General features: G+C 41.0%; 1 protein-coding gene across 5 annotated transcripts in view; it reads left to right on the forward strand.

Moving 5' to 3' along the window:
* Nucleotides 1-19,229, forward strand: part of TGFBR3 (transforming growth factor beta receptor 3) — a 194,775-nt gene that overhangs the window by 142,600 nt on the left and 32,946 nt on the right. For all 5 annotated transcript variants that reach the window (XM_038541389.1, XM_038541391.1, XM_038541393.1 and 2 more), the window contains exons 6-12: nucleotides 3,120-3,288; nucleotides 5,496-5,643; nucleotides 10,621-10,810; nucleotides 12,795-13,129; nucleotides 13,553-13,705; nucleotides 16,131-16,271; nucleotides 16,453-16,611. In XM_038541389.1, the coding sequence (XP_038397317.1) occupies nucleotides 3,120-3,288; nucleotides 5,496-5,643; nucleotides 10,621-10,810; nucleotides 12,795-13,129; nucleotides 13,553-13,705; nucleotides 16,131-16,271; nucleotides 16,453-16,611 (1,295 nt within the window). The remainder of the gene's footprint in view (nucleotides 1-3,119; nucleotides 3,289-5,495; nucleotides 5,644-10,620; nucleotides 10,811-12,794; nucleotides 13,130-13,552; nucleotides 13,706-16,130; nucleotides 16,272-16,452; nucleotides 16,612-19,229) is intronic.

Here is a 19,229-nt window from a genome sequence, read left to right on the forward strand (position 1 = left end):
TCCCACTGGAACAAAATGAAAAAAACCTCTTTTACTGAAGGTTCTAAGCCCTGCCAGGGGTCTGCATTTCTGAAGCAGAATTCTAGTAGCATGAAAGATACTGATTACCAGCAACCTCCCCCCAGGAATTTGTTAGAATAAGAAAATGTATTACAGTAACATTTAGAATGTTGAGCTGTTCCCTTGATAGTGCAAGACCTTTTATGCAGAGCCATTTGCCTGCCTTGAGAGTGAGGGTTTAAGGGTTTCCCCAGGGCCACACACTTGAGTCAGGGAAGACCTTAAAGGACCTGTTGTCCAGTCTAGTAAAAACTGGTGACTCCTTAGTAACACCTTTGGAACCCCTGAAACTTGATTCCAGCCCCCCAGTTGGGTAGTAATCACTGGTGAACAGCATGGAGAAGAGCAGTTGAGGGAAATGATGGTCCTTGATTAGGTTGGTGGACTACAAGGTGATGTCTGTCACCGTGGATCAGGCTCCACTGAGCAGGACTCATCAGCCAGCTTCCCAAAACCCAACTTGTCTCCACTTAGCTTGAGCCCAGGGATCCCAGGCCATGAGCCTCCTCTTCCTGTATCCCCAGTGGCTCTCAGATGTGGTCCCCACCCCAGCAGCAGCCTCATCACCTGGGAACTTGTTAGAAATGCCAGTTCTTGGGCCCACCCAAGGAGAGCTGAATTGAAAACTCTAGGGGTGGGGTCTAGCCATCTGTGTTTTAACAAGCACTCCTGATGATTTGGACACATTTGAGAGCTACTGCTTTCACCTGTATACCTCAGTGGAAGAATTGAGGCATTTCAGTTCTTATCCCAGCTGGTCTCATTAACTGTGAGACTTCAAGCAACCCCCTGATTTGCCACTTAGGCCTCAGTTTCCCCAGCAGGAAAACGAGGGGTTTGCATTACCTCCCAGGTTCCCAGAGTATATCATTCTAGGTTGCAAAGTCATTTGTCAATCCTTTCCTAAAATACAAATAAGCATGTGACTTTTCCCCCCAAAACTTGCCAGGTTTCTGCCCGGAGATTCCCCTTTGTGGTTTCCTTTCTACTTGGCAGTTAGTGTAAGTTTTGATGCCAGGCATGCGGAAGGTCGTTTGGGGGAAAAAGAACTCATACACACACATGTGTACACAACAGAAAGTGATCAGCTTATTCAACTCAGTGACAGTGGCATCTGGGACTTGAGCCTTTAATAACAGCAACTTTTAAACAAACCTTTCCTAGTGGCTTAGGAGCGTCACAACATGGGTGAGTTTTTTGTTATTTATCTCAAATCATTGTTGGTCAATTCACAAAACCCATACCGTGTGCCCTCTATATGCCAAATGCACACCAGGCATACCTGTGACCCGGATGACTCTAGGCCATCATCCCAAGAGGGTCGTAGTCTCTTGAGTTCCAGACTAGTTTGTCCCTGACCCATACACCCCGCCTCTGATTCTTGAAACCATTTCAGTCTTACCACCCCAGTATCATTTTCCGTCCTGTGATCTGGGGGAGGCATCCGCAGGGCTGCAGCTGCGCGGTGTGCATTCCCCATCTGTTCATCTGGCAAAACCTTCAGCAGATGTGGAGGGGAGGCTATAGAGCCCTGGCCTCTTCGCTCTGAGGGGGTGTGTAGGGAAGAATGCAGAGGGAAGACCCTGCATGCTGGGGCCTCGGGAGCTCCTCTGGTCCCCTCTGGTTTAGGCCTGGTGTTGAGGGCACCATGGCGCCCAGAGCTATGATGGCTCCGTGTGTGCTTTAGACTTTAGCACCAGGGAGGCGATGCAGGCTTGGTGGGGGTTGGGATCAGGGCGCTATCAACCCAGTCTTGGACCTCCTGGGCTGATTCCTCTGTCCTCAGTGAGACCTGCATGTGAATTTGAACCCCAGCATCCTGTCCATTAAATGAAAAAGGCAGAAGTTTGTTTCATTAAAGTGCCAGGGCTCTGATTAATTATCCCTTCTGAAAAAAGTTTGCTACACCTAGAACTTCCTTGACACTGGTCCCAGCTGTCGCACTGCCAGCAGTTTCAAGTTCTGTTTAAACATTTAAACCGCTGGCTGGAAATCCCATCAAGCACAGTGCTGTGTAAACGGCGTGTGCTGTTACAAGAGTATCTTCAGACTTTCGGTACTTGTATCACTTGCCCTGGTGGAGGTGATGAGCAGCCCTCAGCACCAGGAGATGATGTTTGTGAAAGCACCTTGTAAACTGTGAAGTGTTGGAAAAGCATTAGTCATCTGTGTCAAGGTTGTGAGAAAGAGTGAAAGTCTGTCCTCACCACTTCCCTCAGATTCCTTTCAACCTTGAGATCTAGAGTTTGTGAGGAATAAATAGGGAATGATTAATTCCACATAGCAGGCCAGGGAATCAATTAGGTGGTTGGTTCTCCTATCCATTGAAATAGCAGACATCCAAGGAGGAGCATATCTGGGGGATAGGATAGATCATTGATTCCAGTATTAAGTATGCAGGCTTTGAAATATCTATTGGATTTTTCAGTGGGAGGTACTTGGTCCCCCAAAGACAACACAGCTCTGCAACTCAGAAAAGGAGTTATGATCTAGGTACAAGTCGAAGCCCTGGGAATGATTGAGATCGTCTAAGAATACAAAAGGATTGAGGAAGGAACTGAGTTCTTAGCCTTGGCTTTATATCAGGATCAACTATGGAGCTTTTCAAAAAGAAAGCTTCCTAGATACCCCCTTCCCTTCCCCAGATCTTCTGAATCAGAGTGTCTGGGATGAGGTCCAAATAGGTGGGTTCTGGTGTGCACCAAAGATTGAGGATTGCTGGTGTTTAAAGAATGAGCAGAGGAGGAGGAGCCAAGGAAAGAGATGAGATAGGTCAGAGAAAGTGGATGAGGACGAAGCAGTTATCACAGAGACCAAGAAAGGAGAGGAATTAGACCAAAAGAGAGTGCTGGAATTGGTCAGCTGGAGGTCCCTGGTGACCACAGGGGAGGCATTACAGGGGCGCAGTGGTCGAGGAGTTAGTTCTATAGCACTTCCTAGGGCTTGTGGTTCCCTGTGTTCTGCACTTGCTCACCATCCGTGTCACCTTCTTTCCTTCAATTCTGGTTACCATATAGCTCTGTGGTTTGATGGATTATCCCGTGCTTCTTTACTTTCAGATCAAGTGTTCCCTCCTACATGCAACATAGGAAAGAATTTTCTCTCGCTCAATTACCTTGCTGAGTACCTTCAGCCCAAAGCAGCAGAGGGTTGTGTGATATCCAGCCAGCCCCAGGATAAGGAAGTACACATCATTGAGTTAATTACCCCCAACTCTAACCCTTACAGGTGAGTGAATGTGTGTGTTCTGAACTGAGAAGAGATGAAAGGGGTGCCTGGGTGGCTCAGTCAGTAAAGCGTCGAATTCTTGGTTTCCGCTCAGGTCATGGTCTCCCGGTTATGAAATTGAGCCCCATATCAGCTCCATGCTCAGCGCAGGATGTGCTTCAGAGTCTCTGCCTCTCCCCTGCCCCTCCTTCTTCTTGTATACTCTCTCTATAAAATAAATAAAATCTAAAAAAAAAAAAAAAGAAAGAAAGAAAAAGAGAGATGAAAATAAAGATCTTTGCTGACTTGAGAGAGGTACAACCCTACCTGTGTAGGAGGGAGGGAGCCATTGATGCTTTGGGTGAATTAACAGAAGTTTTGAAGAAGGAAGTGAAGGCACCAATGGTGTATTTTATTTTCTGCATCTGTGTCTAGATGTCCTTCTAGATGAGTTCCTGAAGCCTATTCTGAACTTCCAAGCACTAAATAAAGGACAAGATTCCTCTTGCTCCGTCATTATCTCCTTTGACTGAAGTTATCTCTGATAAAAAATATATATATAAAATACGCCTTATTAACATAATTATAATTTTAATAACATTCTGTTTTTAATAAAATTCTATTCCTAGCATCCTCAGAACACATTTGCAATCATACTTTAAAGCTCTGTGTGTGCGTGCGTGTGTGTGTGTGTGTAGATGTGTAGGTGTGGCCCTTCATCATGACACACCAGAGAGCCATTAGATACAACCTGCCTCCTGCTTGTGTTCTTTTCTCCCTCTTCACCCTCAGCTTCCTGCCCCAGGACTAAGAATTTAACTCTCCTGTCAAGAATGATTAGGAAATTAAAAAGAGAATAAAAGAGGAAAAGTGGCTTTCTCCCACTGTAGCCTGCATTCCTGTGGACTAGTAATTTAAAATGTAAATTTATATTGTAGAGGGATTTCAAAATTAAAATTCTAATCAAATTTTACTTTCAAAAGTGAATAAGCTACACATCAGTTTTGGGAAGATTCCATTCTGTCCCACATGAAGGATTTTGTGGAAAATTAAAAGGGAATGGGAATAGAAGCAATCTGGCAAATGTGCTTAGATATTAAGCCTCAGGCTTCATTTGAGTATATCATTCATCATATGCTTTACAAAGTGTGTAAAACCAAATGGAAAAAAAGACTTTCCTTTAAATTCAGAATGACAGAAATGTTATTGTTTGGTTAAAAAAAATTCTCTTTTGTACTGAATTCTTAGAAGTTTGGGTTCTGTTCATCAATTTTCCAGTAATCACTTGGTTGACCATCTGTTTTCTTTATTTTAATAACTGTATATCCAGAAGTTTGGGAAAGTAAATGCAGATACGATTCTGTAGCAAATGTTAATGGCTTAAGCAAACCTTATATAAGTCAAATTCTCCAGCTTTCAGTCTTTTATTTTATCTGAAGTGTCCTAGTTTGTTTTGTTTTTTTTTTTACTACCAGGCCTCAGTCAAATTCTCCAGCTTTCTGTCTCTTATTTTATCTGAAGTGTCCTAGTTTATTTTGTTTTCTTTTTTTGTTTTTTAAATATTTTATTTATTTATTCATGAGACAGAGAGAGAGAGAGAGAGAGAGAGAGAGAGAGGGGCAGAGACACAAGCAGAGGGAGAAGCAAGCTTTCCTCAAGGAGCCCGATGTGGGACTCGATCCTGGATACCGGGATCATGCCCTAAGCCGAAGGCAGTCACTCAACCACTGAGCCACCCAGGCATCCCTGTGTTTTTGTTTTGTTTGTTTTACTACCAGGCCTCCCTCCTCCCTACCACCTTCTACTCCACCAAACTGGCACTTACATTTCTAGTTTTGAAGGATTTTGAGCATATAGTAAATTGGAAAGTTACACATTGAAAGTGTTGAAGTTTGAAAAACAGTAATTCTGCTTTAAAAGTAAACTCCTCTGGTTGCCCAAGTCCATTTCAAATAGTAGATGCATTAAGTAACCATTTTTTTTTTCCCTAAAGAAGGAGAAAAATTTTAGTGTCTAATTATCAGCAGGCATATTTGTCTATTGTTATGTAAAACCATTTTGTTTTGTGTGCACTAACAATCTGTTTTGCACATGTCATTTGCCTGGGATCAACTCCAGCTTTTTAATCAACTGGCCAGACACTGGAAACATGAAGACTTGGAAGAGAGGAGATAGTTGCAACTTTCTGGCATTTGGGTCCTAACTTTGCCTTTGTTTTCCATTCACAGTGCTTTCCAGGTGGATATAATAATTGACATAAGACCTTCTCGAAAGGACCTTGAAGTGGTCAAAAATCTCATCCTGATCTTGAAGTGCAAAAAGTCTGTCAACTGGGTGATCAAATCTTTTGATGTTAAGGGAACCCTGAAAGTTGTTGTAAGTTGGTTGAGTTTTTCTTTGTTTTGATGCATGGTACCAATTTGAACTGTACTTAACACATGTTATTTTTGTGGAGTTTCTGCTTCCCTGAGTTCTCTCTGTTATTTTTCACTTTGTAAAATAGGCTGCTCCTTGGTTTCTCCTGACAAAGTCAGACAGTGGTGGTTAAAAGCATGGACTCTGGGGTCAAGATCAAGATTTGAGTCCAGACTCTGCCATTTACAAACTGTGGCCTTGGGCAAGTCCCTTAACCTCTCTGGACCCTGTTGCCTCATTTGTGAGATTCCTGAAGTGTATGAGTGTAGTTTCTAGTCAGAGTAAGTGTAAAATAATGAGCACAATAGGGCCTTTCATGGCTGACAGTCCTGTAAGGGCCTCAGTGTTATGGTACTGAATATCACCTCTTATGTTGAGGTTAGGTATTAGGGAAGGTGTGGAAAATAGGGCTGACTCCAGCTCATACTATTGACTTTTATTTTTGAGATAAATACATGCTATTGGCATGTCCTTTTGCTTGCTTCTAACTTCTGAGAGAGAAACACTGATAAATCAATCTTAGTGATAGAGAGGTCAGTGAAGTGATAGAGGAAAAAGTACCTGCAGCCTATTCCCTAAGCATTGGTTGGAATGATAGGCAAATAGGTAGTTTCCTGAAAAGTTTGATGTTGATATTTAGTAAAATAAAAATTTTCAAGATTTATTTATTTATTTGAGAGAGAGAGAGAACACGTGTGTGAGTGGAGGGCAGGAGAGGGGGAAGGAAAGAGAGAGAGAATCTTAAGTCAACTCCACTCTGAGTGTGGAGCCTGATGTGGGGCTCGATCCCATACCCTGAGATCATAGACCTGAACTGAAATCAAGAGTTGAATACTTAAGCAACTCTACTGTCCAGGTATCCCAAAATGAGTCTTTTTCACATATGTTTAGGGAGATAACTCTTTGACAGAGTATTACACAAATTACATTGAAAGTTTAAGAAAAACTCCCCCCTCCTCATTTTTAAGAAGATAATTACCTTAGCATCTCTTTTGTAGATTCAGATTTTTGTGCATTATCTTTTTAAAAAAATTGTCTGCTTCCTTTTTCTGTACCTCCATTGAATCAATTGGAGAGAATTTTACATTTTCAGTATTTTGCGGGAAGGGATGCCTTTGGTTTGGTGTTCTTTATTTGTGGCACCTTTAATGTGATATGGTAGTCAACAAAGCCAGTGCTCCCCTAGGCAACATCGTGTATGAGCACTCATCAGAGGCAGCAGGCAAAGCCATGAGCATACACATCTTAATTTTAAAGTAATTGTTTCTGGTTCCTGTGGGTTGGTTTTTTTGTTGTTGTTGTTGTTTTTAAACTTTGAGAGGATCCAAATAAACGATCATGTGTAAGGGTGATACATTAATTTGGTGTTAAGAACAAAGCCCAGCCATGATTTTCTGAAGTCAGAGCTGTTTTGATTGCTTTCCCTGGCATGGCATGAGGGGTGTTGGTGACCTGGGTGTCTACATCATTTGCTGCCTGGCACACCAACTAAATGTTTTTAATTTCAGAATAACAAAAACAGGAAAGGGAATCATGCTTTGAAAGGCAAAAACATACGGTACATTTTCATTCTCTGCTGGAGTTGTGTAAATGTTCTTTGGGTCCTGACCCTTCAGTGGCTCTCTCTGTACCTGAGCATGTGTTCCTGGTCCATGGCAGTCCTGGAGTTCACTTTGAATGTCTTCACTTTTCATTTGAATAAGAAATGCTACAAATGAGATTGCTCATCCTAGTGCAAGATCTGTTTATATTCCCCTCTTTGGCTGTACTCCTGTTTCAGGCCAATTTTGGACAATGCATGACAACATTACTAAACAATTAGGTAATGTTGCATGATGTTCTTTTTTATTCTCCCAATCAGTTTCATGCTTTGTGATTTCCTAACTCCCAGTCTCAGATGTGAATTCTGCCTGTTGTGAGGGAAAGGTACCTGCTACCAAAAAAAGAGCATCCATTCATGCCTACAAAGGGGAAATGGTTTATAAACCATTATAAACCATGCCCATAATATTTTCTTTGGAGGCAGCCTGATAGAGTGGAAAGAACCATGGCTTTGGTGCCTGACAGGGCTGGAATCAAATCCCATTTCTGACTGTCATTATTCTTAGTTGATAGTAGGGAAGCCAATGGACTTCAGAGTCTGTAGCCTTACCTGTGAAATGGGTATGATGATAGTAGTCACCTTGGGAGTTCTTGTGAGGCATGGCAGAGTTCATTCATTCATTCGTTCATTCACTCATTCAACATTTGTCAGGTGCCTACTGGGTATTTTCATCTAAAGTATTTGGCCCACTGTGTGCATAAGGTGAGTTCTCAGCCATACGTGCTACTCAACTTCTATGCATCTCAGGCTCCCCTCTCTAATAAGGGAATAGTACTAGCTAACTCCTACTTGAGAGGAGAATTAAATAACACATGTGAAGCTTCTAGCACAATGCCTGCCATTAAAAAAGAGTTCATCTTCCTTCCACAGGCAACTTTTCAAAAGTTTGTCTATAGGAACAATTAACTTCTCTAAACAAAGTGAATACCAGGATGCCTACTAAAAGAATTGTAAGGAACTTGATGGCATAAATGTAAAGAAGAGCCCATTAAACATGAGTGGCATGTGTGTGCATGTGGGGAGTGGGGCATGGTCAGAATGCACCCTCCAAATGACAGAAGGGTCCAGAGATATGCGAAGGGCAGTACTGTGGACGAGAATGGGAATACTAGAAGTGTCCACATTAGTACGCCCAGCTCTGGCTTTGTCTTCAGGTCCTTTTTGGACCATGCATAATCACATTTTGGAAGAACCTCCAAAACATAAAAGAATAGATGGAAGAAACTTACTAGAAATTTTTTGTTGTACTATTTCAAAGGGTCTTAGCACTTCAAGGTTAGTGATAGCCAGCTTGTTCTTTAAAAAGACATTTTAATCCCAGTTGGGAATATGCATTACACCTCTGACCTCTCAGACTCTCCCCCTGCACCATCAGTTCTGGTGCAAGTGTGTGGGGGGGCAGGGGAGGGGAAGGAGGGAGGGAAGTGTGTAGACTCTCCCTAGCTCATCATCCTTCACAAAGATGTGGCTGAAACATGGTGGTGGTATTTGGAGACCCCCTTGAGCACCCCCCATTTGGAGTAGCTACACCGAAGCCTTGGAAAAGTCTGAGGTCTCCCAGAAATACAGGATGAGGAATTTGCTCATTGCTAGGAAGGAAACAACTTGCCAAACCTTGCTGTTGTACAAACGTGTAGATAGATTTCTAGCCTTGTAAGTCCCGAGGTGTAATCAATATGAGTTGTACTGACAGCTCGTAGATTTAATGTGGAAAGGTGTAAACAAATCATTCCATATTGGTACGAAAAGGACAGGTGGCAGTTGTGATGATAGTCTTCTGGAAATACAGTATTTTCTCAGCTGTCCAGCAACATGAAAGACCAGGGCAGATGAGGCCAAGCAGTACTGTGTAGGCCAGTGTTGCAACTCCAGCCAATCAAAACGACATGCTGCTTTAAAAGGCCAGAAGCTGCGCCTAAGAAACTAGGTTTTAAGAACTCATTGGGTTCTCTTTATCTCAGTTTAGTTTCGTTTAGTTTTTTTTCTTTAACCCTTCCTTCCTCTAAGGTGTTTTCTCTGAATCAGAGTAAGAGCTAGAATATTCCAAACCTGGGAAACTGAGTTTTTCACAAATGGCTGCGAAGCGTGCTTAAAGCTCTGTCTGGTTCCTTTTTATGCATGATTGTGACTGGCCAGTCTAGCAGTTTTGGGCAAGCACTTTGGGTAACAGAAAAATACACTGGGGGAGATCCTTTGAGCTTTGAATTAAAAATATGTGTTCTCAGCCAATATCCCACAACCAAAGAGGCCAAGAGAACTTAGAGCCTCTGAATCTTCTATAGTTTTACAGTGGGAAAGGATTAATATTTAGTCATGTTATGGGCAAACAGAATGGGAAACAAATGGGGAATTTAGGAAAAATGCTGCATGTATGTAGGAGAAAATAATTGGGCATGGAAATTAAAGTGATTTTTATACAGCATGAAAATGGTCTAATCTGCATGCTGGAAGAGCTTTCCAGCCTTGTTGGAACAGTTGTTGGAAATGTGGTGCCTTCGCTTGGGTGTCTCCTCTGCAGCACTCAGCTCCCGCACAATCTGACCAGATCATTGCCCTAAGGGCCAGGTGATGTGGAAATGTACTATCCATGTCTTGGTTACTCAGTCCTTGGACAGATTTCTATCATTCACTTTTAGTTTTGTGACTAATTACCAAGTGAAAGCTTGTATTGTTAGATAAAATATTGCTACTTAGAGGGACAATAACTTTAATTAAAGTAATTAATGTTTAACACATAAAATCTAAGCATATTCAGTTAATAAAATTGACAGATGAATACAATTACAGGGTCACTAAATTGATCATAAATTATAACTGAAATATCCACACTGGTTATTTCACCATATGGAATTTAATAGTTTACAAAGATGAGATGGTCTCCACAGTGAAGTAAGTAGGTTGTGCCTTCTTTTATTTAAATCCAGGGTACAGGAAATAGAAGCATGGGCATATTTTTGGCAGCATAACATGCACATCTATTTACTTTATACATCATTTTAAAGAAAAATAAGGGCAAGTTTGGTATGTATGTGTATATAATTTAAACATTATCTCTAGCAACATTCTAGGTATACTTAGTGTGTAGCTACTTAGTGATCTTTGGGTTATTTTTATCAACATAAGCAACCTAAGTGGTATGATCAAATGCATGAATAGATTTCTTTTAATTCGCTATTACAGATTTTCACATCAGTGTCCTTAGCCCAAGGAAAATAAGAATCAAAGAATAAATAGTTCCTTCATATACAATGTAGAATCTGTTTCAGATATTTAATTCTTATTTAAAGCACTTTTTACTTTTAGACTCATGAGTGAAATTTTGCTGTTATCTTCAGGCTCCTAACAGTATTGGCTTTGGAAAAGAGAGTGAGAGATCCATGATAATGACCAAATCAATAAGAGATGACATTCCTTCAACCCAAGAGAATCTGGTCAAGTGGGCTTTGGACAATGGCTATAGTCCAGTAACATCATATACAGTGGCCCCTGTGGCAAATAGATTTCATCTTCGGCTTGAAAACAATGGTAAGCATGACTTTTTTTTCCCCCTGAAGTAAAAATATCCACGAAATGAGGCTTTCCGATGAGAAACTCTCATTTCAGCTTATATGGTGCTGTTGTTCTGTTGTAAGTTTTGATGCTTCATTTGACTGCGTTATAAAGTGTCAGGTTATCTAGAATTGTGATAGATTATTTTGAGGAAATGATCTTGGGTACAGATTTTTCAGTAACCGAGTTAATTGCATGTTGGAGAACTTTGTCGTACATCACATAATTCACTGTGATTACCTTAAGAACAAATTAGCTTGGCTTCTTCTCTCAGAAGTGTCTACTAAGCACTTACAGTGGAGGTACAGCTGCTCCTACTGCAGGGGAGAAGCCCTAGATTAGGCTGTATCTTACTGGACAGTAGTCACCAGGCGCTTCTCACTCTCACCCAGAGGGAACACAGGAGTTCTTACCCCAGTTGGATGGAGCAGAAAGTAGAATATTAACAGATTCTTGAGCTTTTTCCAGAGCATTGTAGCTAGTGAGATTCAAATGGCAAGTTTTCTGATCTCTAGACTTGTTCCTCACCCCAGTGGTACTGCTACTGAGCATGAGTACAGGCCATTTATTATTCACCATTGGAAGAGGAAGTTGGTTAACCTCTGAGTCTCAGGTTGTTCCTCCTCAGTAATATGGGAGAAAAAAAAAAAAATAGGCCCTACCTCAAAGAGTTGTTGTGAAGATTTTTGTCAATGTACAAATGAGAAACCCTCCAAAGCTCTGACTTCTTTTGGATCCATACAGCTATGCCATCTTTTTTTCCGAAAGATAGTATTGAAGGAGGATTAATGTCCTGTGGTCATCTGTATCTGTATTTCCTGCTCCCACTGAGACGGATTGACCTTAAGCATTGGCTTTGAGACTGAATATAGACAAAACTGGGAAAATTTTTCTTCCCTGAATTACTGAAAATAGGACAGAACACTGAGCATTAATTATATGGGAGTATTTCTCTCCCTTTGAAGGAATAAGTGTACCTAAACAGCTTTTTCTTTCCTTCTTCAGGACAAGGTTCTAAAAGGCTAAGGTGCCCAGACACCTGTCAGAATTAAGCAGGCAAAAAGGAGGTAGCAAATAATTAAAAAATGCCAGTATTGTTTCATGAAATCCTTAGAGAAATTATTTTAAATAATCTCTAGATTCAAAGGAGATATTTCAATGGCACTTGAAGAATATTATTGTCCCAATAACTTACTCAAATCATAGATTTTTATAGCTTGTAGGGCCTTAGAAATTATCTAGTCCAACGGTTCTCAACCTTGGGTGTACATTGGAATCATAAAGAGAGCTTTAAACATATTTATGATTAGGCACTACTTCAGACAGTCTGATTTTTATTTGACTTGGGGAATAGCCTGGGTATAGGGAATTTTTTGTCTCCCTAGTGATTTTAACGTGCAGCCATAAGAGAACTACTGACCGAATTCAACCTCAATTTTTTTTTTTTTTTACATTTTTTAAATTTAAATTCAATTTGCCAAATAGAGTATAACACCCTCAACCTCAATTTTTAAAATGACACAACCAGGGGATCCCTGGGTGACTCAGCGGTTTGATGCCTGCCTTCCACCCAGGGTGTGATCCTGGAGTCCCAGCATTGAGTTCCACATCAGGCTTCCTGCATGGAGCCTGCTTCTCCCTCTGCCTGTGTCTCTGCCTCTCTCTCTCTCTCTCTTTCTCTGTCTCTGATGAATAAATAAATAAAATCTTAAAAAAAAAATGACACTACCAAGACACAGAGAAATAAGCCACTGGCCCAAAGCCACTCAAGCCAGTTAGAAAGACCACAAGGACTAGAATTCAGGCTTCTGGATCCGCATATCCTTCATACATTGCTTGTTAAGAGTAATTTTACACATGCGCACTCTGTGTTAGTTCCTCTTGTTCTTCCTTCTAATGATGATGATTGTGGCCTGGCATCAGGCATTGATGATGTTTTGCTTTCTTCTGTCACCATCAGAGGAAATGAGAGATGAGGAAGTCCATACCATCCCTCCTGAGCTACGGATCCTGCTGGACCCTGGCTCCCTGCCTACCCTGGAGAACCCACCCATCCGGGGAGGAGGAGGCCGAAATGGAGGTTTCCCCTTTCCTTTCCCGGATATCTCCAGAAGGGGCCAGAAGGAAGGGGGAGAAGATGGGGTCCCTCGGCCAAAGGACCCTGTCATCCCTGGCATACGACTGTTTCCTGATCCCAGAGAGCCTGAGGAGGTGCAAGGGAGTGTGGATATTGCCCTGTCAGTCAAATGTGACAATGAAAAGATGATTGTGGCTGTAGAAAAAGATTCTTTGCAGGTCAGTACAGTTTCTTAAAGGAGAGAAGAGAAAGCCACCTCTTTCCCCATCTTGCCCCAGGATGTGTTAGCTATTTCCTTCTAGCTCTTTCACTTTTGAACTCTGGGGACTTGATACTGTTTTCTCAGTTGGATGGACTCATTTCCCCTTGGCTGTGATTCTTACTCAGGTCCTGTTGTTCTCAGTTAAGGGGGGGTTCCAGATCCATGTGTGTCAATATTTTGGTATTGAATTTCCAAGGCCAACAAACACAATCCTTGGTAGGTTGGGAAGAGGCAAGCAGGGAGGGGGAATGCAGGCCTCCCGCAACCAATACTGTCTGGGAAGACCAGGGAAAATGGGAAGACTGGGAAAACATGTTCCCTGTGTGTTGCAGAACTGCTTGTGAACCCCCCTTTACCTTTTTGGTGGTGGTTGTTTCAGGCCAACAGCTACTCAGGAATAGAGCTCACCCTGTTGGATCCTACCTGCAAGGCCAAGATGAATGGCACCCACTTCATTTTGGAGTCTCCCCTGAATGGCTGTGGTACTCGGCACCGGCGGTTAGCCCCAGATGGTGTGGTTTACTATAACTCTGTGAGTGTTCTCCAGAACAAAGCTTGGCCACTTGCCAGAGTTTTGTTGGGTGTTACCTTAAAATTAGCCTTAACATTTCTATGACAATGAGCAGAGGCATATATCTCAGGCCTAAACAAAGCTAAGCATCAGTTCTCAACAAAATGGAATGTACTTTAACCCTGAGTCTACACAGTGGAGCCAACCAGCTCTGTGGTCTCTGTGGCCTCATTTGAGTCTTGTCCAGAGGTGAGAGTACTTCTCCCTTCCTCATGAGCAAAAGAACCAAGAGAAATCCAAAAAGGGCCCTCAAGAAATTATTACCAAGTCTCTCTCCACTTTTTGAGAAAGATCCTAAATTGAAGCAAATTTGCCTTTGACGTTACCCAGAGGGAGATTACATAGATTCCCCCAATGATAATCCACTGCCAAAGCTAACCTACACTTTTCAGAAATCATTCTTGTCAGCTCATTCATCTAAATCGTTTTTCTTCAGATTAATAAGCCTATTCTTGCAGAAATACACACTAGGCAGTGAATACTGAAAGAATTTGAAACATGAAATTTCAAAAGAACTTTATAGTGTTAATTTTGCAGTTCAGGTTATACTTCAGATGGTAAAAATAAGGTTCAAAAACCCCCGGGCCAGTTTTGGGTAGATACACTTGCCCTTCGGTAGATACACTTGACCCATCCAGAGGAAACACTGGAGATCAGGTGCTCCATCAGTGTGGCTCATGTGGGGACTGACTCTCCTATGGGTGCAAGTTTATTATTCTTCAGACTTAGAGTGTTTGAGCTGGAAAGAACCTTAATATGATCTCATTCAACGTCCTCATTTCACAGGTGAGGAAATTGAACTCCCAAGAGTTAAGAGACTTGCTTAGATTCAAAGAACTAGTTAACGGCCTAGCCAGGACTGAATCCAGCTTCCTGACCTCTCATCCACTGTCTTTCCCTGACACTAGGCTGGCCCAGCTAATCTCCCTTTGTTACTGGAATAATTTATTAACCTTTGACCTCTATAGTGAACACCCTCCTGCCAATTCCAACAGTAATTTTCTTACATTATCCAGTTTTTCCAGATATAAGGAATGGCATACATTACTGATATACTTAATTTTGGAATTTTAAACATGACTAAATTAACACCAATAAGAAGCTATGGTAATCTGTGGGTTAAGTAAAAAAAAAATACCATTTGCCTCAAAAAAGAAAAGTATATCCTAAGCCCTTAAAAATCCCTTTCTTCTCATGGGTTTGTGTATGTATATGTGTGTGTTATGATGATGATATGTAGCGTAAGCAATATTCTAGGTACTTGGCTTCAATTCCATCAATACTTTGTTCTATGGAACTGGCAAAGAATGGAGAGGTGGTCTTCCTACATTCTCTTCCCATGCTGCTTCCTTCAGTGAATATTGTAGTTGTCCCAATTATAACTATTTGTAGCAATTTTCCAACTTACCATATATTTTTGTTTTGCAACATATTCAAATATCTAATAGGCCTGTGAAACAAAACCAAACTAAAAATATGACTATTCTATACAGCAAATAAATTAGGACTTTATTTATGGAGTTATGGTTCTCAGGTGAATTTCTCATATTATTTAGAACTAACCTAGGAATAATCATTTCAACCAATGTTAAGGTAGACTGTCACAGATTAAAACATGATTCTTTCCTACATTCATACACACCATACACAAAGAAGGGGGGGGAGGAAATGAAGAAAAAGAAGAGTACAGAAAAAAGATGAGGATATTTGTTCATTAGTAAACATTGGGTACTTTGTTTCCAAGTCAAAGTTTCTACAAATCTCTATGGATATGGATACAAATAAGAAAAGCTCCTTGAATTTGCCCGCTCTTAGTATTTCCGAGAATTTTTTTTTAAGATTTTATTTATTTATTCATGACAGACACACAGAGAGGGAGAGAGGCAGAGTCACAGGCAGAGGGAGAAGTAGGCTCCATGCAGGGAGCCCAACGTGAGACTCGTTCCGGGTCTCCAGGATCTGGCCCTGGGCTGAAGGTGGCGCTTAAACTGCTGAGCCACCCGGGCTGCTCTATTTCCTAGAATTTTCTATGTAAAGAGAAGCCCCTAACAAGAAGCCCCCATCCCCTCCAATGTAGATTAGTCTACTGACAACCCCATTTAGCCCCATTTCAGTGCCTCATGTTTTCCCACTGTTTGAAACAAGTCTTATTTTTCACAAGGAAAAATGCATATTTTAGTTTAGGTCTTAATTTGAATGTATGTTGGGTTTCTCTTTATTTTTATCTCTTTGAAGATAAAATCCTAAGAAAACTTGGAGTCTTTTTTTTTTTTAAGTCAGATTTTCACTTTGCACCTGAATTATTACATGGGTGTTTGTGTGAGGTAGAACCAAATCACGTGATTGGTGTTTTAATGACATTGTCTGTGCTTTCTTTGCCTTTTAGATTGTGATACAGGTTCCATCACCTGGAGATAGTAGTGGCTGGCCAGATGGTTATGAAGATTTGGAATCAGGTGATAATGGATTTCCGGGAGATATGGATGAAGGAGATACTTCCTTCTTCAGCCGACCTGAAATTGTGGTGGTACGTTTGTTTGCAGCAATTAGTTTATGAGAATGTTGTCTTTTTGGTTGGCTTTAGTTGGGAACTGTTGGGGGCTGGGGGAGTGGATGTTACAGACCAAAGCCTACAAAGTGCCAGGGTCTTCACCCTTCTTTTGACTGTGATTTATCTCTGTTTTTATTTGTTTATTTGTTTTCCCCAGTTTAATTGCAGCCTGCGGCAGGTGGGGAATCCCAGTAGCTTCCAGGACCCACCCAATAGAAACATCACTTTCAACATGGAGCTATACAACACTGACCTCTTTCTCGTGCCCTCTCAGGGGGTCTTCTCCGTGGCAGAGAATGGACACATTTATGTTGAGGTATGAGACCTGGACATTAGCCTTGTGCTTTTAGATTAGGGCTGAATTGTAGTAGCTCCTGGGGCAGAGGCAAGCTCCTGCAGCAGAAGACCTCATTGTGTTTTTCTCCACAGCCCGTAACCAGCTCTGGGTGAGGGCTTGGCTCAGAAAATGCATCCAGGTGGATTTCTGACCAAAGCAAGACATTGCGTGATTAACTACACGGGGATAGTGTTTTACAGATGAGTGCTTTTAAAAAATTAGTTGTGTGAATTCTACTAATAAAGCCTTATTCTTGCTTGTACTTAGCTTGTCCTTCCAAACTACAGTTCAGTAGTTGCAGTGTTAGAGTTAACCAGGAATATTTCACCCCACCTCACACAGTATTTTTTAAATTGAACACACTTCAATGAAATGCTGTGTGCTATCCTGTCTCATGAAAATTGAGGGTTTGTTAGATCATTATCTAAATGTATCTATAAATGTATTAAACTGTTTCATATGCATAATGGTAATGATTATGCATAGCATAAGTCTGTGGAATAACTATAAAAATATTAGGCAGTGGTAGTAATAATGAAATAATAACAGCTAACATTTATTGCAGACTTATTTTGAGCCAAAGTTGGTTGTAATTATTGTAGTAATTCACTCTTCAAGGCAGTCCGATGAGACTAGTGATATCCCCATCTTAGGGGTGAGGAAATTGAGGCACAAACTTGTCTAAGGTCACACAATTAGTAACTAGTGGACTTCAGAGTAGGGTCCATACTCAGGTTGTTTGGCTCGAGAGCCCACAGTGTTACCCACTAGATGCGACTCTCATTTATCTCACAGTGCTATTGAAAGGGGAGAAAATGTGACCTCTTAGCAGTGCAAATATCCAGATTCAGATTACATTCTAGAAAAAGATAAATATCCTTATGGCCCTCAGATGTCTGCTGGTCTTACAGGAACATCCTCCTCTGCTGAGCTAGTTTTGGGGCTAAACTTCAAGCTTATGTTTTACTTCACTATAGGAGGAGTGAGAAGCTTATGGGGTCAAAATGGAATACTTCTATATGTTGAAAGTGACTTCAGAGCACATATTTCTATTTCAGAAAGATAAATAACTCTCACATGTGTTCTGATTCTGGGATAGAGCCCAGTGACTCTAGACATTTTCCTGGATCTCTCCTCTTTTTTGATTCTCTGTTTTGAGAGATCCTCTCTTTCTTTGGGTATCCTTTCTTTCTCCATGGGGGGAAATATACTGCTTTCTACATGCTGTTCCTAATTATAGATCTCTTCTTATCCAAGATCATTATTTTCTTCTTGCATTTCTGGCTGCACAGTCCACATGTGTGCATTTGGGCAATGACTCTCAGTCATGCCCTAGATTTTAGGGAGCCCTGCCTAATTGCAGTTTGTTCTTTTCCAAATGTGTACCTGGCTCTGCTAATTTATGGCTTTGCTGCTTTATGCTAATCAGTGACCAATCATCCTCCTGTATCCTACCCTGGGTGTTTTGGTTTTTCTCCCCAGTCCACCCAATGCTGGATTACTTAAAATTCTTTTTTTCTCCTTATTTTCACATTTATATCTTTTCATATATCATCTATATTTTTCAAAGTTAAATTTAGTCAAAGACACGGTCAAATGATGAAAAAGAAATGGACTGAATCTTTTTGATATTTTAAATATCAAGTGTATTGAGGAAATTTGAGGAGCGTGGTATATGTTTTAAAGTTGTTTAAAACCACCTAAATTAGAGAATCTGTAAATATTTTGCAAAATAAGGTAGCAGCCACACCCAATCTTTGTTTCTGTTTGAACTCCAATGCTGATACTTAACTTACTTATTTAAACAAAACTCCCTGAATCGCTGACTTGGTCTAAAGAACTATTTCCAAGTTTCTACTCTCAGCTGTCCTTATGACACACCCCCAGAATCCTGTTCCTTCTAGACCATATTTTTTCCTTTAATCCAAGACATTACTGATTTTGCCAGTGGTCATCTTTGGGTGATAGTTGGTCACATAATGGCAGCTTTTCTGTTAGTTCATTTGTCTTGGGGTGTTAAAAAGAAGTGTTTGTAAACCCCCAAATTTAAATCTAGAATAGTACTATTAATTATAGCTGTCATTTATTGACTAGCTGGGAACTGTATTGTTTGCGTGTAATTGTGACTTACAGATCCTCGCAATAACTGTTTCTAGTAGGTATTGGTATCCTTATTCTGTATGGGAGGAAACCGAGGTTCCGAGTTCACAGAGCACATGATTTCCTGGGCTTGTCTCCCTCTAAGACCTGTAGTCCTTTTACAACTCATTTCCAGGCCTTTTTTTAATTATTATTATTTTTTTAAGATTTATTTATCTGAGTGGGGGAGGGGCAGAGGAAGAGGGAAAAGAATCCAAGTAGAGTCCAACGCAGGGCACTATCTCATGACCCTGAGATCACGATCTGAGCTGAAACCAAGAGGCAGCCACTTAACCCACTGCACTCTTCACCCCCACACCATTTTAGAGTAGAAGACTTGGTGATAATATTTTTTTCCTCTAAAACAACTTTTTGGGATACCTTAGAGTTTCTACTATTACATGCTTTCTTTTGAGACTAGAGGAAAGATTTGCATTTCTAAGTCTGTTTTTGCATTG

The sequence above is a fragment of the Canis lupus genome, chromosome 6 (assembly GCF_011100685.1).
Source record: "Canis lupus familiaris isolate Mischka breed German Shepherd chromosome 6, alternate assembly UU_Cfam_GSD_1.0, whole genome shotgun sequence".
NCBI lineage: Eukaryota > Metazoa > Chordata > Mammalia > Carnivora > Canidae > Canis > Canis lupus.